Source organism: Triturus cristatus, chromosome 2_1, assembly GCF_964204655.1.
Source record: "Triturus cristatus chromosome 2_1, aTriCri1.1, whole genome shotgun sequence".
Taxonomy (NCBI): Eukaryota; Metazoa; Chordata; class Amphibia; order Caudata; family Salamandridae; genus Triturus; species Triturus cristatus.
The window spans coordinates 291434619-291460428 of NC_140581.1; the positions used below are offsets into that span (position 1 = coordinate 291434619).

At 40.6% G+C, this 25810-nt stretch overlaps 1 protein-coding gene across 2 annotated transcripts in view; it reads right to left on the bottom strand.

Annotated features, from left to right (window-relative positions):
- The window catches only part of LOC146864113 (complement component C9-like), a 296668-nt gene that overhangs the window by 84952 nt on the left and 185906 nt on the right, over window positions 1-25810 (bottom strand). For both annotated transcript variants that reach the window (XM_085631143.1, XM_085631145.1), the window contains exons 7-8: window positions 7271-7511; window positions 3238-3366 (exon numbers count right to left, since the gene is read on the bottom strand). In XM_085631143.1, coding sequence (XP_085487269.1) covers window positions 3238-3366; window positions 7271-7511 — 370 coding nt within the window. The remainder of the gene's footprint in view (window positions 1-3237; window positions 3367-7270; window positions 7512-25810) is intronic.

The window sequence follows — 25810 nt, forward strand, 5'->3', positions numbered from 1 at the left end:
AAAAGGACCCCGAGAGGTAAGTTGCTGTGGGAACAGAGAAATTACTAAGGGCTTACTTTGGAGGAAGCTCCGAATACAGTGTAGAATGAACCATGTAAATATCCTATTCCCTAAGGATATTACAGTGGAGGAAATCCAGCTGGTTAATTCTGTAGTTTCCTTCAGAAATTGGATGATTTTTAGTTGTCATCAAATGTTAAATAAACCCCCCTAGTTCTCGCAGATAATTTGCACTGTACAATGGAGGCACAATCTGCTACATGTGTTAATCAGCATTCAAGATTACATTCACTACCCTTATGACAAATAAACCTGATAAATGTGTAGCATAGCATGGAAATGCTGGCAGGGAAAGGATAAAGGAAAAAGTGCTGTCATGTATTCAAGGGAAATCAGGACACCCACGTATATACATACATATAGCACCCAATGTCTTAAACAATTTCATCTTTCAAAATGGTTATCCCAATACCTTTACTTTAACTATTGCTTTCAGTGTACTTTTCTTCATTTATTTTGCAAATGGGAGTGGCTATTATATCTTAAGAAATGGGAGGCACAACTGTGTTTCATTTTCAATGGTCAGTGTGATGCCTTCCTGTTCTCTCCATTATCTCCAATCTCCCCTTATAAAAAGTCAACGATCTCTATTTATATTGTATTACTTGATATCAACCCACAGAATATCGTGGTTCAAGATTATCGAGGACAGAACATCGAGGGACAAAATATCGAAAGGTAAGTGCATAAAGGAAAGTATAAATTTATTTTTCCAGCACCCTGAGACCCTTTTGGGTGAGTAGTTGCGCTTTATAAGCCACCTGATTGATTGATTCCTTCCATGTCTATGTACCCGGAAGATATAAAGGTAGGTACATATATGTGGGGTTAGGCATTGAACACCTAGACTTACATGCCTGCTGATATTATTTGCGACATTTTGTCCTTGATAATGATATTCTGGGGTCAATATTCAGGGTGCACACCTTCTATTTACACTCGCCGCTCTTTTTTCATGTTAATGTGACAGTGTTTGATGAAGCACCTTCATGGTTCCTTTAATTTTCAGGTAATAGTGATGACTGTTCTATTGTACAATAGGGCAATGTCCAAGCAATAATTTCATTCTTTTAATTGGTGGTTTCATAGGCCTAGATTTACTAACACTTTGCGCCAGTGTACAACTGGGCAGTAGCGGCTCCTCGAGGGAGTACTGCGGGGTGGGTGAGTGGCTGGGTAGGTGGTTAGTAAACTCAGGCATACGGCCGATCGGAGGTAAGTAAATAAATAAAAAAATAAAATGAATTACATTGCGCGCGCTGCATCGACAAATGGCGGAGGAGGAGGAGCCGCTACTGCAACTGGGATTTACTTTGCGTCAAGGGTCGTTCCAGCAGTGGGGGATGGTTGTTTCCAGGGAACCACCAATAGTTGTTGACACCAAACCCTACCTACTAAAAAATATAGACAGGGCTTTGCACCAATAATTTACACCTCCGAAATGCACGTGTAGCACGGAAAAAAATGTTTTCTTTTCTTCAAACATTTCCAACTTTGCATGTGTGCTGTACTGTACAACACACATACAACTCGGATAAGCTTCATACTATGCCTAGCAATATTCGTGGCATATTATCAAGGACGGCGTTAAAAATTATCGCCGGTTTAGCGGCAGAAAACTGCAGCTAAAGCTGCGATAATGGGCTTGATAATATGTACTTGTGAATTCCCAGAGAAGCCCAGGTTCACAGCAGAAGCTGGGCTTCTATTGGAATTCTCCTGGGCACATTATCAAACCCATTATCGCCACTTTAGATGCAGTTTTCTGCTGCTAAACCGGCGATAATTTTAACGCCGTCCTTGATAATATGCCCCATAGTTTGTACTTGAAGGGTACACTGGCAGTACACAACATATGCTGATCACCGTGCACACAACCTTGCACTGTGATGCAAGGATGTGTGCATGGCGCAATGCAGCCTAAAGTGCAGCACCACAGGGGGATAGAGAAATAGCAGTAGTTCTTAGTTAATATTGTAGTGTCCACTACAAATATGGCATTGCTATAGTCTCTCCCTCTAACGCAACACAGTACAGCAACTTTGGTGGCTGAGCTGCGTTGTGTGAAAAATTGTGAATTTGGCCCATATTCTGAAATAAGATGAGCACACTTTCACAGCCAATATGACTTAGTCACAGACGATTTATTTATGTGTGGCAGAATACAAAATTCAGTCCTTTAATTGGATTCATTTTGATTTCCCAAGCACCCACTGTGTCTTAAAGGTGCAGGCAAAGAGATCTACTGCAGTGTACATTGACAACAAAGTATTTGGGATTCAATTGCGATAATTATGCTATAATTTGTCTTATGTATTACGATCACACAGAGGCACACAAACACACCACAGATACACACTACACACATATCACAGAAACACACACACACAAAACATAAATAGTGGTTTGTTCGGAAACGTTTGCTTTAGTGCAAAAATCGGCCAAAATTAATTTATGACATTTTTTCAATGTGTACAATAAGCACATGTGCAAAGAGGTACTGCTGGTAGCACATGCACAATGACATCTCGGTATGCCATAAAAATCACGTGGAGACATTTGCGTGCAGTAATCCGATCTTAATTCATCACATCTATCTAACATTTGGTTCATTTACTTCCGGGGGAGCATGGTTCCCACCACACAGTAGCGAGCTATCACTTATTCCAATTCCTTCTCTTATCTCTTTCACATCCTGTTGGAATCCTGGAGCAAGCAGTGTCCAGTATCAACGCAGAAAGGAAACCTGCCCACAATTCCAATGGTTTCCAAACACCTGGCAGCCTGATTTATATATGCATTATTGTGAAAGTATCAAAATGGTCTCGCAAATTTGCACCAGTGTCAAATATTATTTCGAAATTTGTATTGCATTTCTGAAAGTACTTTGATAGGTTCTGGAAAATATTAGTTGTGTTGATTTATTTTAACTGCATTCCAGGGTCCTCTACTAATCAATATATTCTATTTCCACCTTAAATCAATGTAAGATAAACACGCCCATCAGGTATGATGATTGAGTACCGTCAATGCAGATATTGTGTAAGTTATTTCAGAAGATTGCATTCCATGCTTCACTCACACTGCGAATGTTAGCACATGTATTTGTAAGTCTTTAATAAATTAAAGCATCTTAAATATACCATAATAATATGATAAATACAGTAAGCTGCTTACTTGTTCCTCGCTCCCCTGATTTGGAGCATTTCTTGCCATCTAATTTACCACCTCCAGTTATTCCTTCAGCTGCTGCTTCAACATTGACATTATAACCAAGACATTCGGACACATCTTGAGCAGTTACTTCTGTCAATATGAAACATTTGGAAATTAGTATCTTGTTTTGATGAACTAGAAATTGGTTCAAACAAATCGAATTATGTCTGACAAACGAAGTGCTGCTTGACACAATATATGAGTGAGCAAATAAAAGAAGGATAACACCACGGATTGAAGCAGCATCATTGCATATTATGTTTTTTGTGTTTTGTTTCAGCATTACAATCCTTTGCAGTGTTGCAATGGTCTATTGTGAGCCGGAAATAGCAGTCCTCATGGATCTGTGGATCAGAGATGGCTAGTATACCCAGAGGGGTAACTGTTCCTAAAGAAAAAGAGAGTGGCAACCTATTCTGGTTAGCACATAGGTGTTAGAGTTGTCTGTCTCAGTAGAGTTGGGATATTCTAGAGTGAGGGGGAATTCCTCCTTCTGAATATAGTCCCCTCACACACCCTTGCGAGTGTCATGCTTCATCATCGGACGTTGCTCCTCGTGGGGGTGATCAAAGATGGTTGTCATCTTTCCTCAAAGTTCTACATTTATCGTTATGGCAAAAGGTTACAGTGCCATGCCTTACAATGGCTCATGCAGTCCTATCCATGGACTAGTAAAGTAAAAATGAGAAGAGAAGGTATTCTGATAATAAACGTGATGCTATTTCCTTCGACAGAGAGTGCACAGGGTTTGGTAGAGCCCAACCCCACAATTGGAACAACGGCATGAACACTATTAATATGTATCATTTGCTTCTATTAATTGGTGGCACCTTGAAAATGACCAGTCACCACTGTCATTCCTGCATTAGAAATAAAATAAATGTATGCTGCAGTGACCTTGCCCCTTTCTTGCCCCTTTCTTGCCTCTTCCCCAATCACCCCCCTCTCCGTTTGCGTCCTTGTGTGTTCGCTGGAAGACTGAAAAGTTTTTTACACAAAACGATTGCCTTCGTCAGTATTTAATTAAATGTAAAACATACACTTGAGTGTCACCAATAGGACAGTGTGCATGTACTGTACTATAAGGTGTTTTTAAAGAAGAACCATCCACCTGTAAGCATTGGCAAACTCAACAGGTCTGGCTTAAAAGTGAAAATGCAAACCAGACCCATTGGCTTGAGAAAGTAAAGGGGGTGTTGGGCTTCAGCAAGGGTTTAAATTAATGTAAGGAAGAGGGAGGGAGTGAGGGGACTGAGAGAAGGAAGGGGAGGGAGGTGGACTAAGGAACATAGGGGCTGATTACAAGTTTGGCGGATGGGATACTCGGTCACAAATGTGACGGATATCCCGTCTGCCTTATTACAAGTTACCATGGATATGGATTGCTTTACAGCAAAGACTACATATTTTACCTAGAAAAATGAATCAGCCAAGAATTCATCTAAAGAACTCTTCCTAACAATTACAAAACATATAATGAATCTCAACACAATTACCACCATTTCCAGATTGTCCTTCTGCAACAAGGTTGCCAGATTTTTCTTTAACAAAGTTGAATAAATGTTCAACATCCTTGCCCTCACACAGATTCTATCCCCTGGGTACCAGACACCCCCGGACCTACCCCAGCTGATTCCAGCGTTGCGGCCTTCACTCCTCCGACCATTGACACAGTGGTCAGACTGGTCAAAGTTGCAGGATCTGGGCCCCCTCGGTGACCTCCGCCCACCCAGGATCGCTGCCCTCATCTCAGATTCCATTGACCCGATTCTAACAAATAACTTCCAGCTTTTATTTGATTCTGGCTCCATTCCAACTGGGTGAAGAAAGCCTCAGTTTGTTCTCTTATAAAAAAATCTTCTTTTTATTCTGCTGATCCAAATATTTATCATCCAATATCTTGTCTTCCCTTGCCAGCCAAGATTATCGAAAAAGTAATGAATTCTCAACTCACTGACTTTATTCAACTCAACAAATGATTAGATGCTACTCAATTCAGTTTCAGTTGAAACTGCTTTAATCAAGGCCACCAAAGAATTCCGAAGTACCGTAGATGCTGGAGGTAAAGCAGCCTTGATTCTATTAGATTTATCAGCGACATTTGATACCGTTCATCACAACAAATTGTTATCCTGCCTGATTGATATCGGTCTTATAGGTTCTGCCTGGAACCTACTCAGCTCGTTTCCATTATCAGGAGAACAATCAGTTCAACTGGACAATTATGTCTGTCTGCCGTTCTCTCTTACATGTGGGTTCCCGCAGGGGTCCGCACTCAGCCTCACGTTGTTCAATACTTAAGTTACCCCACTGGCTGAGCTAGTTAAATTATATGGCTTAGCCATTACCTCTTATGCGGACGACAAACAAATCATTGCCTCTCTTGACAAGGAAGGGCTTAACCAAGGTACCAGCTGTTCTAGATGCATGCAGGCTGTTAGTACTTGGATGTCCGTCAACTGCTTTCAGTTAAATTCAGGTAAAAATGAGGTCTTGCTCTTGGGTGCCAGTTCTTCATTCTGGACTCAGGCCTGATGGCCCAAAGAGCTTGACACCCTTCCCACGACAGTCAGTGAACTCCGCAATTTGGGTGTCTTGATAAATGATAAACTTTCCCTATCTGACCAAGCCAACTCAATCTCTTCCAAAGTTTTCTATAATTTGAAGGTGATAGAAAAGCTTCTTCCTTTCATTCTGTCACATCTACAAAAATCATTAATTACCTCTTTGGCAATTTCCAGTCTTGATTATTGCAATGCATTGTACCTCAATGCTCATCCAATGCGATTAACAAGCTACAAAACACTGCAGCTGTCTTCTCCTCAACATTCCAGAACACCAATCAATGTCCAAACATCTGAGGAAAGTTCATTGGTTCCCAATAAGCACAGAATTATTTTCATGGCTCTCTGTATTACTTACAAGGCCCACATCACTGCCTTTCTGAAGAACAGCTTTAACTGCTACATCCCCAACAGGCCTCTCAGATCTTCCAAAGCCATATCTGTGATTGTGCCTAAATATAAACGTGAGTCATGGGGAGGACACAGCTTTGTGCTGGGTGCCTCCAATAACTGGAACAAGCTTTCCCTCCACATAAAATCATCCACGACTCTTCTAACTTTCAGAAAAGCTCTTAAAACATGGCTATTCAATTCTGTATAGGTATTTAACTCTTGGCAGGTTCCCTTATGCTTACAGTAGCAAGTGCCAAGGCACCTACGGGTATTCAACGCTTAGCAAGTTCATTTAAAATAACATACATATAATGGAATTCTAATACGGTGGACAGGATATCCGTCACATTTGTTACTGAGTATCCCATCCACCAAACTGGTAAATCAGGGCCATAATTATGAAAATATCTGAGCTCGGGTAAGCAATAGAAGGCATTTTTAAAAGAGGAAGCAAGTGAGGGAAAAATTAGGCAAATGAAGGGGGTAAGGGACAAGAAGAGAGACAGGCAGGAGTAGACTAATCAGGGAGTGCACGGGAAGGGCAAGGGGAATACTGGAGAAGTTTGAAGTGTCTGTAGGAAGTTGGTGTGGAAGAGAACCGGGGGTGTAACACAGAAGGTTAAATGATATAGATAAAGAAGGAAGAGGGTTGAGAAGGAGACTACGAAAATTCAGTGAGGTGGCCAGAGAATGAAGCTACGGAGGTAGAGTGGAAGGGGAGAGGATGCGACAAAGGAGATAAAGGAGAGCACATGGAAGGTTCTGACACAGAGCCTAAGGAGGGAGGCAACAGGGGTATGGATATACCAGATCGTATACCGATATGGCAGAACAGTCAGAAGATGGACAGAGGGCAACCCAAAACTGGACTCGCTGAAAGATTAAGAGCATCCACTAAGCAGGGGGTGATGGATCATCACATGACTGGGCAATGGGGTGGTGGCAGAAGTGAACCAGAGGGTGCAAGGCCCGACATTATACATGTGATCCTTATGAAAAATAAACATTATCGTTAATATATGTAACAAGAATCTTACCTTTAGATTTCAGCACATTTTTATCCAGAACATATACCAGCTCATATTTTCCTCCGAGATTGCCAGAGACAGCATAATGAGTTCCGTAGGTTTCCAAAAATCCAAAATATTCCCCTTTATCATAGATGAGAGGCAGGGCTTTGAGGTCATCAATAAAAGCATCGGCTAGCATAGGCTCCCGAGATCTCATATGAAAGGTTCCCACCTGCAGATTTCCTTTCACTCTCAAAAACTCTTTGTTCTGCAGGAAAGAGAGAAATATATGTTGGTAGAATCTTGTACTCTGGATGCCTCAGAAAGCCGACCCTTTTTATGTTGCAGCCTACCAGGCAGTGCAGTTGTCTGATTGCATAGGCATATTGGGGACATGCTGAAAGCTTCCCTGGGAATGCATTTCGCCCATTGTTTACCATTGACTTTGTGCCTTGTAACTCACATTTGCTTGCTTTCAATTTGCTGGCCTTATTTGTTTTAGTCTGTCTAGCATGTCTTTGTCTCTCTTGTGGAGCATAGCCTGTTTACCTCCTCTCTGGCTGGCTCCTTGTACGAGTGCTCACTTTCTTGGAACTCTATACCCTGCATCTGGAAAAGTCAGGGTAGCATCTGAAGGGACTCGGTTGGGATAAAAAGAATCCCAAGTGATATCTAGACCAGGTCAACCTAAAAAAATATATCCGACCACGATGGAGAATGAGCAGGGTACGAAAGGTGGTTTGGGCCTGGTCACTGCTTACCTTCTGACTTAAAATAAATTTTGACAAAAATGTGCTTTAGAAGGTAACGTTCAGCAGGGCAAGGCTGCAGGCATCGTCCAAGAAGGAGGCGTTGTAGTCGGGGAGCTGCTGGAGTAAAGATTTTGGATTTAGGGGCATGTTTGTTAAAGAGTTATGTCACTCTTGCACCAATCAACGGGGCGCAAGAGCAGTGCAACTCTTAAGTTAGATTTAACAATTGTGTGGCTTGATAAATCTAGAGAAACACAACACAGCACAAATCGCTGCATTGCGGTACACTGCCCCAAGGAGGTGTTCCAGAGCTGGAGTGTGGGTGTTTAGGAACCATGTTATGTTAAATACAGTGCATTCCTGCCCTTTCTCTAGCATGCAGCGCAGCCAGATGACGTGCAGCGCTGCTTGATTTTTTATAAATATGCCCACTAGTCTCTTTTGGAAGTCAAGAATCTCCAGCAGGACGAGGCTGGAGGCTGTAGCCGACAAGAGTTTCACGAGGCCAGGTACCCCTTTGACGAAGGACCACTGAACAGCTGCAGAGAAGAATGTAGCGGGAGCTGCTGCAGAGTCAGGCGAACCGGCATGCTTCTTGGGGAGATAGACGAGCAGGCTAGTCACAGCCTCTTGGTTCTCAGAGCAGTTTCTTCCCAAATATTTCCCAAGTTTGGGATTTTGGCTATCTGGGCACCTTTAGCACCACCACCAAGGGTCCAGGACTGGGGGGCACCACATGAGGGGTAAGGAATCACTCAGGCTAGGTCCAGGTGTGTATTCAAGACAGTTGGAGTCTTTTCTGTACCTGAGACTCTGATCAGGAGGCCAGCCAACTAGCCCCTGGAGTCACGCAGGTAGTCCTGGGTTCAGCAGTAGTACAGTGCTCAAACAGCAGTGCAGTCCTCCGAGCATTCAAGGCAGGCTTCAGACAGCAAAGCAGTCCTTCCAGATGCAGCAAAGTAAACTTCTGAAGTACATATCAAGCCACAGCTGAAGGCAGTCCTCTGAGAGTCATTCCACTGGTCACAAAAGTGACTGAAGAGCGGGTCTGAGGGTCCTATTTTAATATCCTGGTGTTTTCTTTGAAGAAGGAGACATTTCTAGAGTATTTCCTTTGAAGTGCTTGTAGTTTCTTGCTTCCCCTAACCTGGCTCTGAGCTGGCTGCATGAACAATGCAGGGGTGACAAGTCCTTTGTGTGAAGGCAGAGCACAGTCTATTCAGTTGGAAGTAGAGCTCTGCCCAGCTCCACCCTTCATCCTGCCAGTGATGGCTCATCCAGGCACTCCTAATCCCTTTAATTTGTGATTGTCTGGGAGAAATAAACTAAGTCCATGTGCCAACTACACCAAGTCATGTGACCTAGGAACAGGCTGCAGGCACCAAATATTTAGGGCAGGAACATGAGGCATTTTCAAAATTGTAACTTAAAATCCGACTTCACTATTAAAGTGGGTTTTAAATTACAATTGCTCAGACACCAAACATGAAATGTTCACCTGTTCCCAATCACTTATTAAATGTAATAAGGCAACCCAATGTTTTCCTATGGCAGAGGCAGGCGTCACAGTAGTTAAAAACAAATTTAGAAGTTTCCCACTATCGGAGCATGTAAAAAATACACGTCCAACCTTTTGACTAGAAGGCACCCTGTCCCCTGGGCTATCTAGGGGTACCTTAAATGTAATAAAAGGGGAGTTTTAAGGATTACCAACTCTAATTGCCAGTTTAAAACTGCAATCAGGCTGCAATAACAGAACTGTGACATGTTTTAAGAGGCTACTGAAGTGGATGACATAATACATGCTGCAAGCCCACAAGTAGCATACTTATATATACTTGTGTATATGGTAAACCACTTTACCGGGGATTTATAAGTAACTTGAATATGCCAATTAGGTGTAAGCCTTTTTTACCATGCTTTAGGGAGTGAGCACAAGCACCTTATCAGTGGTAAAGTGCACAGAGTCCTAGGGCTAGAAATCATAAATTCAGCAAAATATGAGGGGTGAGGGCAAAATGTTTGGGGGATTGTAGATATTAATTAAATTAGATGTGGATAAAGATTAGTACTGCTGAGAGTGGTCAGGGAGGCTGTCAGAATGGCTGTTTTCATATATTTTGGCAGAGCAGGTGAGAAATTAACTGATGGTGAAGTGGGTCATTGGCAGGGTAAAATGTACATTTGACATTTAATGTATAGCACCATAAGGGTTTAAGAGAGGTAAGGCCCTTTTGTGCATGATTTCTGATAACTACTTTACCGATGGGCTGATGATCTCAGCAGGGTAAGAGGTTTTGAAAGGGCTATTCTCAACATAAACTTGCAGATGAGTATTTCTCAATAAAGTGGTGTTTAGCACTTCAGGGTTCCAAATTACATTACAGGCAACTTAAGCCCTCACTCTTGTTATCTAGGAAATGGCACTGAATCCCTCAATGGAAAACACCCCTGTTATTGACAGCTATCAATTTAGAATTCTGTATATAATTTATGGGTCTCATTTTGGGTCATTAGCATGAATACCATATCAGAAATCTGGTTATTCACTGCTACTAGATCACAGCAGAGGAAAATGAAAGTTGTTTTCCATTGCTTTGATGTCATCAGAGGAAATGCTTGATTCATCGGTGTTACCCTGCCTTGCTAGATTACGAGAGACTCAATCAAAATGCTTCATGGATGGCTTGTGGTCCTACACACCTTCTCTTGCCTTTCTCAGGTCTTCAAAGACCCAAGGGAGGTGGTGATCGGCCTGCACCAAGTGCCTCATTCCATGTCAGTTGTGAGTCTCTGCAGGATTGGGGAGAGAAGACACAGAGGGTCGTAGAGAAGCTGTCAGGATGCCAGATATTTTTTTTATATTTGGATGGGGAGTGTAAGAAATGGAGAGGGTGTTGTTGGTACGATACGGGATATCAGATTTATTTTGTATTTGACCTGTGCAAGAGAGAAGGAAAGGATAGATACAAAGAGTGATGGGAATCTGTGACAGGACTCCATGTGCGGTTTCTGAATATTTGGGGGAGTGGGAGTAATTATGAGGGTGGTGGGTGTACCAGGTAATTTCTTTTTATGGAGGTGAAGAAAGGGATGGTAATGCAGGGATCAGTGGGTAGCAGGACATCAGACAGTTTTTCTATTTGCGGTAGGGAAGGTTAATGCAGAGGGTATGTGTGGCAGGACACCATATTGACTAGGACTCCACCATTAGTACTTTACCACTGCATGGCTTGTCTGAGAAAGGCAGCAATGTCATAACATAACATAAAATGTGAGGTGGGAAAACTGTGAATAAAAGGATTGTTTATTACCACATTGTTTTGAGTGACATCATAAGAAAATCAAGCTTCACTCTTGTTTTTTAATGTCACTATGAACACATTTATAATTCTACATGTTGTGTATTGCATCTATAATTCTATATGCTGTGTATGGCAACTATAGTTTTATGTGTTGTGAATGACATCTATACCCTTGTATGTTATGTATGGTTTCTACAGTTATCCATCATGCAGAATACCTACATTCAAACCTGGTTATTCACTGCTCCTATGTAACAGCAGTGGAAAACAAAACTAATTTTCCACATAGGCAGGTTACTGATTTACTGTCAGCACTGTTCTGTACTAGGAGGCAGAGGGAATGCCCAGAGGTTGTTAGAGAAGGGAGGCAATGTATGTTATATGACTGGGTGGGGTAGGGGCAGAAGGATGTAAAGACTCCTTTTTATTGTAATGGGAAGGAGAAAGGTATAGTGAGAGGTATGTGAAGCCTTGAATGGTTACTATTATAGTTCCAGGTAGAGGCTGTATCTAAGGCGTTCTAAAGGTCAATGTTCAAGTGTCTTCACCTGTAAAATAAATCAGTGAAATCCACTGTGCGAGGGGCCCTCTCTAATAGTGCCATCCTCACCTCAACTGTGTAGATGGAAATCTATTTACACATGGGTCTTCCTAACTCGGCTTGATAATTACATTCCTGAGTAATGGATAAGGGTCCATAAAATGGCACTGAGTAGTTAATAGCCAATACTGCTCTCTGATTTGCTACTCACAGCCTCCCACTATCTCAGAATTTCCTTTTTCTCCATTGCCCCACAATTACATTAAAGAAATTGTATTTTGGTAATTTTTTACTATCTTTGTTATGCAGCTTCTTACTAATTTTTTTTTCTGTAACTACATTTCACCACTACCTCGGTCTCCTTACACAAATGCTTCCCATCTAATCCCTCCAGAATAAACCCCACTCCAAAACTCCAAGGGGCATATTATCAAGGAAATGCAATAAATATTGCATTTCCCGCTTTGAGCGATTTTGGCCAACGCCAGCTGTCACTGGATTTAATAGCCGAGATATCGCGTCATTATCAACGCATATCTCCAAGGCGATTAAAAATCCGGCGATAGCAGCGAAATGCGGGATTATCGCTGGGAATCCAGCGATAAACCTGCAGCAATAGGGGAATCCTTATTGATAGGGAGATGTGGACTGAGCCGTACAATCCACCTCTCATGATACAGATAGGCAAGTCAGGATTTTTGAAGACGTTAAGTACCGGCGATAACCGCGGTTAGCGCTTCCTTTTTTATCGCTTCGCGGTTCTGGGGCCGTGTTGATAATAGAGCGAAGTTAGTCTGTGAGTGTTTCCATGACTTGTTAGTCAGGAACGCCTACTTTGCATGTCATTAGCGATATATATCGCTGACATGCAAAGTGGAAAGGAAACAACAGCTAACGCCTGTAATCCTGTGCCTGTCAGCGCAGGCTTGTTAATAGGGCGATTACAATATCGCTGCTTTTTTGGCAAAAAGTGCCGCAAAAGTGGCGATATTGCCCTTGATAATATGCACCCAAGCCTCTTGGTTCTGTAAGTTGCTCTCAAAGTGCTAAAGTAGTCTAGGTTAACTCAACAGATGGGCCCAGATTTACTAAGGCTTTCTGCATCACAAAGGGATGCAAAGTGACACAAAATATTAAAAGCAATGCATTTACTTACCAGTACAATTAATTTTTTGTGATGGAAAGGTATTCATTTGCAAAAAGTACTTTGAGCTGCTTTGCATTGCCCTGGGTTGCTTTTCATAAATAGAGCGTTACTGGGCCGTAACTTGGACAAATTAGTGCAAACACCAATAGGTTTTTTTATGCAAAACTCAATCCACTAAAATAGTCAACCCGAGCTTTGTGTCAAAAACTAATGCCTCCTTGAAGCAGGCATTAACAAGGGGAAATGTTTTAATTTCTCAATATAAAATGCCACATTTCATGTAGAGGTGGACGTAACTGATGTAATTCTATCTAGCGTAAATACTCATAATTACCGCAAAATTACTCGCAATCATGCATAACTGCGTGAGAAGCGTAATCCAGCGTTTAATGCTATTTTCAACCTACAATTTCACGTTCAAAATGGGCTTGAGGATGCATTTTGCACTAAGAAAATAGCACTAAATGCTACAGGACATGAACAGCAGACGCCAGCAGCTTCTCACTCTCTTAGGGCCATATTATCAAGGACGGCGTTAAAATTATTGCCGCTTTAGCGGCAGGAAACTGCTGCTAAAGCGGCGATAATGGGCTTGATAATATGCCCTTGTGAATTCCCATAGAAGCCCATGTTCACACCGGAACATGGGCTTCTATGGGAATTCACAAGGGCATATTATCAAGCCCATTATCGCCGCTCTAGCGGCAGTTTCCTGCCGCTAAAGCGGTGATAATTTTAACGCCGTCCTTGATAATATGGCCCTTAGTTCATTGTGCCTGTGCTTCTGCGGTTGGATTTTGCTCCAAATTCTCTTTAATTACTCAAATTGGCATAATTGCGTAATTTCAGTAATGTCACATCACACGAGCAATGCATAATTACTGAAATTACTCAGATTATTACAGTATAATAAGAATTTCACAGATGGCTAATTGCATGTGAGATGAGGTACACAGCACAAATCCAGTGCATAGGACCCATCTGAATTTGTCTAAGCATGGGAATACATACTGAAAGGGTTTGCTTCCAGTTTTAATCCTTTGATAGAGAGCACACGCTTACCTCTGCAGCATGATTCAATGCAATCTAATTAGAGCACCAGTGCAAGAGATTACAATAAGAGCAGGCTAATCTTAATAGATATGGTTCATCACTACCTTATTTGACTTGCGCACCTCAGCACAACAAATTTGGTTGCTGCATTTCATGAAAAAATAATAAATGTGCTTCATGGTATTGAGGACAAAGAGGGGGCTCTGTCGCCAACAGAATGAATCAACAAATCAGAAGGGAGCAAGAAAAGAGCAGGGGAGTGAATGAATAAATGGTGTGCTTAGAGAGCACACTGCCTCTCCCAGAGAAGCATCCAGACGCTAAGTGGCAATGAGAGTGGCTACATGATACAAAGTGACCTAAGAAGAGAGTACATTAGAGGATGAGAAAGCAACACAGCACATTAGAAATACCAAAGAGCCATGTCTTGAACTGCCTTCTAAAGATGCCTTTTGATTCAATGAATCTCAAGTGCCTGGGTAGATGGTTCCAGGCTTTTGTACCCAGGACTGTAAAGGATTTTCCTCTCATGTTTTAAGTCTGAGTGTAGAAGGTTGGCATGTGAGGATCTAAGCGTCCTTGGAGTCATGTAGTGAGTAAATCTGGAAATTAGGTGTTTTGGCCCCAGTGGTCTATAAACTCTGAAGGCAAGTAAAAGGATTTTAAAAACGACCCTTTCATGAACAGTCAGCCAGTGTAGAACTTCCAGGGGTGCTGATGCAGAGGAACGTCGGGGTTTTTCAGTACCAGTCTGGCTGCAGAGTACTGCTCCACCTGTAGTTTCTGAATAGTTTGTTTAGATGAACCTACATACAAACTATTGCATAATCCCAGCTCCCGGATATACTTCGTAAAAAGATTATTGTCCAGAGATTTTCATTTTTGATTTGTGTTTTTGGATCATTAGACAAGTCATTTAGAAAGTGTAGATATTGCTGATGTGTGCCAAATTTTTAAATATGGTGAATGTGTTGCAGTGAAGAAGTAAGATTTTAGGAACTATGACACCTATATACTTCATTTTGGTGTCAAAACATAGGTTTTGGAGTCAAGTAGTCTTTCAGAGACAGAAAATATCTACCAAGAGCAACTCTTCCGCCATTTTTCAATATTAGAGGAAGAAGAGACATATAGAGAAATGAAACAAATAATAATGGTTTTTAATCCTTTTATGTATGTTGAGGTAGAATGCCTATTGAAACAGCCATTGAACGCCCCTTTCATGTTAAGTGAAGCGTGAAAAGGGGCCTTATTTATAATGTGGCTTTAAGCCATGTTAAGTGGCTTAACACCACCTTGTAAATAAGGAGAAGGGGATATCGTCACCAGAACATCGCCAAAAGTGACATTCTGGTGGATATATCCCCTTGTAAAGATGCCCTCTGGTTTACAGGTTTCTCTAAATTTGAACTGAGTGCATTGAACATTGCCTTTCTCTGAATTATGTCTTTTGAATGAAGTGCACCCTGTATCTTATTCACTTCTCGGATAAGAAATGCAAAACCCAATTTGTCATTCTTGTTCCAGAAAGCATTCCAACACAATGTTTCTGTGGCCTCAGATATGATGAGCATACCTTGCAACCAATGAACATATTGAGTTCCGCTTAATACTGAATGGACAGTTTTGCTTACAGTGATTTCAGCCTCAATAAGTGCATTGTCTGTGCCACATACATTGAGATAACTTCCTGTACAATGCAACACAATTTTTGTCATGTGGAAACGCCCGTCATTGGATACAGATCATCAAATTCTACTAGATTGCTCATATAAATGTCTGCTGCAATGCGGAAAACACCTTAATCGCAAAGATATTAGCATATGATGGTGTGGCACAATTGCCCATCGAAGTTCCTGTCTTTTGTAGAAAACAGTCCTCTTTCCATTTAAAATAACTATGAAATAGGGTGAATTGTAAAAGCTCCATCAGAAATACCTTTAATCCTTCCTCATAGTCAGTGTGTAACAGAATATGTTCAACGGCCTCTATTCCCAGTTGATGTGGAATTGAAGTGTACAATGACTTGACGTCAATGGTACATAACAATATAGTTTCATCCTCTGTGGTGGTTATTTGGTTTATTTTATTCCAAAAATCCGTAGTGTCTTTTATGAATGTGCTCATTTTCACAACGCTTGGTTGCAAATAGTGGTCTAGAAGCTTGCCTACCGGCTCGTGAAAGCTTCTTCTTATGGACACGATGGGCGAAATGGTGGTTTTAATGGATCTGTATGTATTTTAGGTACCATGTTTATGGTCGGACTTTTAGGATTCGTTTGTATCAAGAATCTTTTCACTTTCTCATTGATTATTCCTTGATCGAAAGCTTTGTGAACAATTGATTTCAAAACCTCCTGATTCTGTTCTGTGGGATTCATATCCAGTTTCATATATGTGTCTTGATCCAATAAATAAGTTTCCACCTGAGTATTGTAATAACTGGTGTTTAAAAGTAACAGCGCTCCCCCTTTGTCGGCTTTTTGACAAATGATAGTTGATTTCTGCGCTATTGACTTTGAGATCCCGAATTCTTTTTCAGTGAGATTGTTGTGATTGGATTTCCTCTGAAAGTTGAATTTAGATAAGTCTTTAAAACCCTATGGAATGAATGAACGCATGCAGTTTCAATGTTATCTATAATTGTCTGTTCCTATGGTGTACACGCTACTTATACCATTTCTTTTAGCTTTATCCACATAGATAGCATTCACGTAGTCACTCTGTTTTAATTTCATCCATCTCATGTTTAGACATCGCATGTTTTGCCTGTTTCGGTTTTCTTTTAATTCACGCATCATTTTCACTTTATGAGCAACAATGTCCCGGGCACACGTAGTTGGGATCAGGGTCTAGTCATGGGATATCCAGTATCAAAAACAGAATCTGTGGTCCACACCAGAATGATGATTTGAAATGTATTTAATCAATGTAACCACAAAAAAGCAACCAGCCGACACGTGTTTCGTCACATATGGGAGTGTTCCCATGACTTCTTCAGGGCTGGGCGGGGATACAAAAAATCAAATGAGAAAGGAATACTGGGAAATCGTAAAGGAAGTGGATGCTAGGACGATCCAGCATGACCAGCCAGTCATGCGGCAGTACATATCGCATTTACGTGGAAACCTATGGTGTACACGCTACTTGTACCATTTCTTTTAGCTTTATCCACATAAATAGCATTCACATAGTCACTCTGTTTTAATTTCATACATCTCATGTTTAGACATCGCATGTTTTGCCTGTTTCGTTTTTCTTTTAATTCACGCATCATTTTTACTTAATATATAGTCAATACAGTGAAGCAACACCAGGACAACATGTCTGCCAAAATTAGTCCTATTTTTGCTTTCACTGTCCTCTGCGCATTCGTAGTCCGTCTTTGAACACCGATTCACATCTGCATAAAACACCATAATAGACTCACGTGGTAACCACACGGTTATCCGCAATAAGACGCCACGACTTCTGATAAAGCCTGCAGACATCCAGGTCTACAAGTAAGCCGCTTCAGTAATACGTTTAGCTCGCATGGCGGTTTAAACACTCAGGGTGCTTTCTTTGGCATCCGCATATCATTTAATGGTCAGTTTGCGAATACTATTTTTCTCACGTTTGACACCGTGTTGTGAGCACTATCTATTGCATGAGGTTGATATATTCAGTCGCAAACACTATCTTTTTAACGTATATTTCACACATGATTTGGAAACTTTAACACCGGCAGCACACTTTATGTACAGCATGTTCTTTTCTAAAGAAATATTTTGTGTTCCTTCAGTTACACTCAGCTTTTTCTCACATTCCACTTTCCATGGGCACATCTTATCTATACCTAAACCCAGTGGTTCTTCTTATTAATTGATACATGTTTATCCAAATTTGCAGATCGTCCCTAGATGAAGACCACGTTGGCCGAAATGCATTGGGACAAATGAATATTGTAAACCACTAAGAATGCATTCTGGGAATCGCATTCCAATTGTTTGATTAAGAAAACACAGTGTTGTGACGTAACAATACAATTGAATATTGACGTAAAACACTTGAAGTACTGTGTTTTATTTAACATTCGAATAACTTTTGGAACCCCATTGAAGGATACAGGCCTGTGCCCAGGGGACATACCCCACAGTCATGAGGATGCAGCTAGGTTGATTCGTACACACTCTGGTTCAGAGAGTGATACCCAGGAGCACGGCACACCTTTACAAACTTTCACTGGAAAACTATAGCTGTGCACGCACTGTTACCAATTGTATATATCAACCACAGATAACACATTGAAGATCCTCTGCTTTCTGATCAGTTGGTGGAGGTGGAGGTGGGGTAGCCATCGACCTTCTAAGTGGATGGGCACTGGGATTGGTTGTCATCGCTTTCTCAGCAGACTCAGATTCTTGTTGTGATATACTGGTTTCTGCTATGGTTTGACTTATGTTTTCCAGGCTTTTTTCTATTGTATATGACTTGTAGCACTTGTTGTTACAATTATAAAATATTTGATCCTCTTCACCCATCAGTTTCGATCTTTTGTGAACTTTGTCATGCCATATTTCTGCAGCATCTCAAACTCTCTTCTCCCAGCCACAGTTGATGTTAATTTTCTTCCAGATTAGATTAGCATACAACACATTTTTCTTTGTTGAAGGCGTCCTCAGATTTTGTAGTTAGCAACACTGTGTAAGGAGGTAAAGATCCTCTGCTACCACCTGCTTCGCTCATGTTTATGAATTTTAATCAACGGAAAACATGAAACAAAAACAATATTCAAATAAATTATCAATATGATGGCTAAAATACATCATTATAGAGCCACCATTTTCGAAATTGTGGAAGGGTTGCTCTAAGGAGTTATTTTCTGTCTCTATAAAACTACCTGACCCCCAAAACCTATGTTTTGACACCAAAATGAAGTATATAGGTCTCATGGTTCCTGAAATATTACATCATAACTGCAACACATCTACCATTTTAAAAAATGTCGTCCAGAAAAATTTGGCTTGCATTAGCAATGTCTGCCCAAGCTAAATTACTTCTCTAATATTACAAAAACACAAATCAAAAATGAAAATCTCTGGACAACAATGTTTTTACAGAGGTATATCAAGGGGCCAGGACAATACAGTAGTCCAATCTAGATGTTATCATTGCAAAGTCCACTGTCTTTCTTGCAGCTGGTGAGAGGTACTCAAAGACATTTTTCAGTGATATTATTAGGCTAAAACACATTGCTGCGCAAAATATCATGTCTAAAATATTGTGATATAGAAATAAGGTCTGCAGGAATATCGCTGTCAAGAATATCGATTTTAAGGTAAGTAATATACATTTTACAAATATTGAAATCATTAATGTTGTTTACAAAAATATAGTTGTGTCTAATATTGTTTTCTAATTATTGTTATGTATTTTAATACATATTTTAAATGTATATGCTATAAATGTTTTGCATAATTATTGTTTATTTTTTTAATATAGTTGTTACATTTTTAGTAGTTCTTATATTTAGGTTAATATATTTTTGTGATTTTTCATACTGTAGCGTGATGTGGGATTAATAGGTGTACATGGTGGAAAGTAAATGAAATATAATTAATAAATAATCTTCAAATAATATTAATAATTGAATTGATAATTAAATATGCTAATTGTGTTATTACATTTTTTACATTGCATTTAATGTGCAGGTTGTGGGTTTTGTAAGGTTAAAGGGTAGTAGGTAAATTAATTATGATTAATTAATACTTAATTTTTAATTAATAAGGATTATTAAATTGATAATTCGTTATGTTAATTGTGTAATTAATTTTGTACGTTAAATTGTAGGTGCGGGTTATGGGTTTTATAAGGGTATAGGATGGGAGATAAATTATTTATAATTAATTAATAATTAATTTGTAATGAATATTAATTACTTAATTGATAAATATTTATGTTAATTGTGTGAGTCGTTTTTTTTAAAGTACATTTTTAGGTGCGGGTTTTGGATTTTTATAGGGTATTGGGTGGGGAGTAAATGGATTATACTTAATACTGATATTTTAATAATATTAATTATGTAATTGAAATTTATGGAAATTGTATACCTAATTTTTTTAATGGTATGTTTTAACTATGGGTTGTAGGTTGTGTAGGAGTTTAGGTGTTGCACTGACTGGAGTGGGAATAATACATTTTAACTCTTCGCAATCCGACACTTTCCCTACTGTTTCAATGGCTGGAGTGGAAATAGTACATTTTAGCCATCCGCGATCCAACACTTTTCCTACTGTTGCATAGAGTGGAGTGGGAATAGTGAATTTTACCCGTTCACAATCCAACACTTTCCCTACTGTTTCACTTACTGGAGGGGGAATAGTAAATTGTACCCCTCCGCAATCCATCACTTTCTTTACTGCTGCACTGACTGGATAGGAATAGTAAATAATTTTACCTCTTTGCAATTGAACACTTTCACTAATGTTGCAATCATTGAAGTGGGAAAAGTAAATTTTACCCCTCCACAATCCAATACTTTCCCTACTGATGCACTGACTGTAGTTGGAATATTAAAGTTTACCTCTTTGCAATCCAATACTTTCACTACTGTTGCAATCATTGGAGTAGGAATAGGAATAGTACATTTTACCCCTTTGTAATACAACACTTTCACGATTGTTGCACTGACTGGAGTAGGAATAGTACATTTTACCCCTCAGCAATCCAACACTTTTCTAATGTTTCAATGACTGGAGTGGTATTAGTACATTTCATTCCTCCACAATCCAACACTTTCCCAACTATTGCATAGATTGGAGTGGGAATAAAAAAATGTACCCCTTCGCAACCCCCACGTTTCCTACTATTGCACTGTGCGCAGTGGAAAAAGTTGAATTTTCCCATTAGGAGTACAACAATTTCCATACTCTTGCACTGCATGGAGTGGAAGTAGTAAATTAGACGCCTTCTGAGTCCAACATTTTTCTTACAGTTGTATAAATTGGAGTGGCAATTGTATATGTATTATTTACAGAATTTTATAGTGTGCTTTACTTCATTTAAAATGTAATTAATATATTTTTGTGTATGTAAAATTATAATATTGATAATTATTAATATTTTAAAAAAAGTAAATATTTGTAGTACATTGATAATTTTTAATGTTGTTTACTTTTTGGTACATTTTTGTAATTGTATTATGTTATTGGGTATATATATGTGTGTATATATATTTATATTGTCAAACAATCTGCCCCAGCATTGAAAGGGCACTCAACAGCGCCCCTTACCAACAGGTAAATTGATGCCTCGCTGCAGCTCACCTCACATGCCAATTATTCTCCTCTTGCCGACGCGTTTCGAGGCTTACACGCCTCTTCTTCCTGGGCTTTAAAAACAGGCATTGACGATTCACTTTGTTACCAAGTGTGCTTTTATTAACAGCCGCCCTTGTGGGTTTGGCATAGTGCCGTCATCATTCTCTAAGCATTGTGGGTCTTGTGGTCCCTCGAAGTGAAATACATTATTCCCTTTGTAGGTTCAATGTCCTGTTTATATTGAAAGCATTAGTCCTCCTTAGTAGGTTAGGCGAAGTTATGGCGGGCTCTGTATGCAATCGGGACGCTGTGCTGCATGGAGAGAAATCGTTACCCTCCACAGCCTTTCAATTGGAAATGGTGCTCCACGCGACCGCAATCCTCTGCTGATGACGTCAGATATTACATCACTGTATTTAGACACTTATTTACCCATGTCTTCTTCCATTAATTTTTAGCTATATATATATATTACAAATATTTTTTTTTCAGAAAGACACATATGTCATCAGTGATGTAATATCTGATGTCATCAGCAGAGGATTGCGGTCGCGTGAGTCATAGTTGCCGGCACTAACTATAACGGGGGAATTTCAATGGTTTTTCACGAGTGAAATGTCCAGCTAACTATAACATGTGTGAAACCTATGGTTTTTTAAGTGAATTTGCAAGGTTTTTTAAATGCTAATTCCTAACTATAACGTGTGTGAAACCTATGTTTTTTTCAGTGAATTTGTACGGTATTTTAAATGCTAAGTTATGTATTTATTTATTTATTACGGTTTTTCACCGTGCACGCACCGGGGCGCTTCGCGCACCGTGCGCGTACTGTGGGCGCGCGGTGCGCTTCGCGCAACGCGCTCCCACGTTACGCAGTTCGCGGAATTTTTCCGTTTCTACCATGCGCGCACGCTATGCGCACTCCGCGATTTTTCGTAAAAAAATTAAAAGAAATTGTGGCCCTTGGGGGTCCTTCTGGGACCCCCTGACAAAGGCTAGGGGGTCAGGAACTGTCCACCCTGCCCCCTTTTCACGTTCTCCACCTTTGTTTTTCACCCCCTCAGACTGCGAGAGACAAAATGGCGGCCGACACTTCCTGGTTTCGACCGATTTGAATGTTTACTAAGATCTAACAACCAATCAGAATCGCGCTCGCGCACAGCAGTGTGCGCGTTCGGTTAGTTTTACCGAGCGCGCACGGTGCGCGCCTATAGATATATATATGCTTTTAAATGCTATTTTCTCAGGAAATACTGAACATATTTACACCAGGCACATCCCTGCCAAATTTCAAGTAATTCTGTTCAGCCGTTCGGGCTGTAGCTTGGACTAAAGGTCCTATGGAAAAATGCATGGGGAAAACGCGTTTTGGGACCCCCCCTTTTTCTCAGCCCCCGCTTGACGAATCCCCCCGAGACTTTCAGGGAAGGAGCGGAGCGGAGCGCCCAACCTATTTTGAAAATTTCACGAGGATTCGTCATTCGGCGCCAAAGTTATTCCAAATAGAATGTTGCGGATTTCCTATGGAAACACGATCCTAACTATAACTATCTACTGCCGACCGCCAGTAGATAATATATATATATATACCGTTCCACAAGTGCTCAAAGCTTTAGGAAGCACTTTCCATCTGCGAACATCAGTTCCATCAGGCTGCAACACAGTCACTCAATGCACAAGTCCAATTACTTTGCCTTACGCGTTTCAGACATTCATTCCGTCCTTGATCACTGGCTGAGAGGCAACAAATAAATGGCAGAGATTCGTGATGACATCACCAGTTCCTTTTATTGCCCACAGCTGGGGGCTCACATGATCAAAATTTGCATTCTGGGATCCGTAGTCTCAATAACACCAGAGTTCATGATAACAACTCACGCTGCCATCTCAAAATTAGTAAAATTCAATACGGCCATTAGTGGGCTCCTCGTGTACTGCAGACTCTGTTGCACAATAATAAACTCCCCACAGATGGACCGATATGAGGCTCCTTACATAAAGAGCCCACCGGGCCGCTTTTACTCCACGCGGTGGTGTACTCCCCCGGCAGAGCTGCCGAGTATTTTATACCGTTCCACAAGTGCTCAAAGCTTTAGGAAGCACTCTCCATCTGCGAACATCAGTTCCATCAGGCTGCAACACAGTCACTCAATGCACAAGTCCAATTACTTTGCCTTACGCGTTTCAGACATTCATTCCGTCCTTGATCACTGGCTGAGAGGCAACAAATAAATGGCAGAGACCCGTGATGACATCACCAGTTCCTTTTATTGCCCACAGCTGGGGGCTCACATGATCAAAATTTGCATTCTGGGATCCGTAGTCTCAATAACACCAGAGTTCATGATAACAACTCACGCTGCCATCTCAAAATTAGTAAAATTCAATACGGCCATTAGTGGGCTCCTCGTGTACTGCAGACTCTGTTGCACAATAATAAACGCCCCACAGATGGACCGATATGAGGCTCCTTACATAAAGAGCCCACCGGGCCGCTTTTACTCCATGCGGTGGTGCACTCCCCCCGGCAGAGCTGCCGAGTATTTTATACCGTTCCACAAGTGCTCAAAGCTTTAGGAAGCGCTCTCCATCTGCGAACATTAGTTCCATCAGGCTGCAACACAGTCACTCAATGCACAAGTCCAATTACTTTGCCTTATGCGTTTCAGACATTCATTCTGTCCTTGATCACAGGCTGAGACGCAACAAATAAATAGCAGAGATACGGGATGACATCACCAGTTCCTTTAATTGCCCACAGCTGGCGGCACACATGATCAAAATTTGCATTCTGGGATCCGTAGTCTCAATAACACCAGAGTTCATGATAACAACTCACGCTGCCATCTCAAAATTAGTAAAATTGAATACGGCCATTAGTGGGCTCCTCGTGTACTGCAGACTCTGTTGCACAATAATAAACGCCCCACAGATGGACCGATATGAGGCTCCTTACATAAAGAGCCCACCGGGCCGCTTTTACTCCATGCGGTGGTGCACTCCCTCCGGCAGTCCTCTTTCCATTTAAAATAACTATGAAATAGGGTGAATTGTAAAAGCTCCATCAGAAATACCTTTAATCCTTCCTCATAGTCAGTGTGTAACAGAATATGTTCAACGGCCTCTATTCCCAGTTGATGTGGAATTGAAGTGTACAATGACTTGACGTCAATGGTACATAACAATATAGTTTCATCCTCTGTGGTGGTTATTTGGTTTATTTTATTCCAAAAATCCGTAGTGTCTTTTATGAATGTGCTCATTTTCACAACGCTTGGTTGCAAATAGTGGTCTAGAAGCTTGCCTACCGGCTCGTGAAAGCTTCTTCTTATGGACACGATGGGCGAAATGGTGGTTTTAATGGATCTATATGTATTTTAGGTACCATGTATATGGTCGGACTTTTAGGATTCGTTTGTATCAAGAATCTTTTCACTTTCTCATTGATTATTCCTTGATCGAAAGCTTTGTGAACAATTGATTTCAAAACCTCCTGATTCTGTACTGTGGGATTCATATCCAGTTTCATATATGTGTCTTGATCCAATAAATAAGTTTCCACCTGAGTATTGTAATAACTGGTGTTTAAAAGTAACAGCGCTCCCCCTTTGTCGGCTTTTTGACAAATGATAGTTGATTTCTGCGCTATTGACTTTGAGATCCCGAATTCTTTTTCAGTGAGATTGTTGTGATTGGATTTCCTCTGAAAGTTGAATTTAGATAAGTCTTTAAAACCCTATGGAATGAATGAACGCATGCAGTTTCAATGTTATCTATAATTGTCTGTTCCTATGGTGTACACGCTACTTATACCATTTCTTTTAGCTTTATCCACATAGATAGCATTCACGTAGTCACTCTGTTTTAATTTCATCCATCTCATGTTTAGACATCGCATGTTTTGCCTGTTTCGGTTTTCTTTTAATTCACGCATCATTTTCACTTTATGAGCAACAATGTCCCGGGCACACGTAGTTGGGATCAGGGTCTAGTCATGGGATATCCAGTATCAAAAACAGAATCTGTGGTCCACACCAGAATGATGATTTGAAATGTATTTAATCAATGTAACCACAAAAAAGCAACCAGCCGACACGTGTTTCGTCACATATGGGAGTGTTCCCATGACTTCTTCAGGGCTGGGCGGGGATACAAAAAATCAAATGAGAAAGGAATACTGGGAAATCGTAAAGGAAGTGGATGCTAGGACGATCCAGCATGACCAGCCAGTCATGCGGCAGTACATATCGCATTTACGTGGAAACCTATGGTGTACACGCTACTTGTACCATTTATTTTAGCTTTATCCACATAAATAGCATTCACATAATTTCATACATCTCATGTTTAGACATCGCATGTTTTGCCTGTTTCGTTTTTCTTTTAATTCACGCATCATTTTTACTTAATATATAGTCAATACAGTGAAGCAACACCAGGACAACATGTCTGCCAAAATTATTCCTAT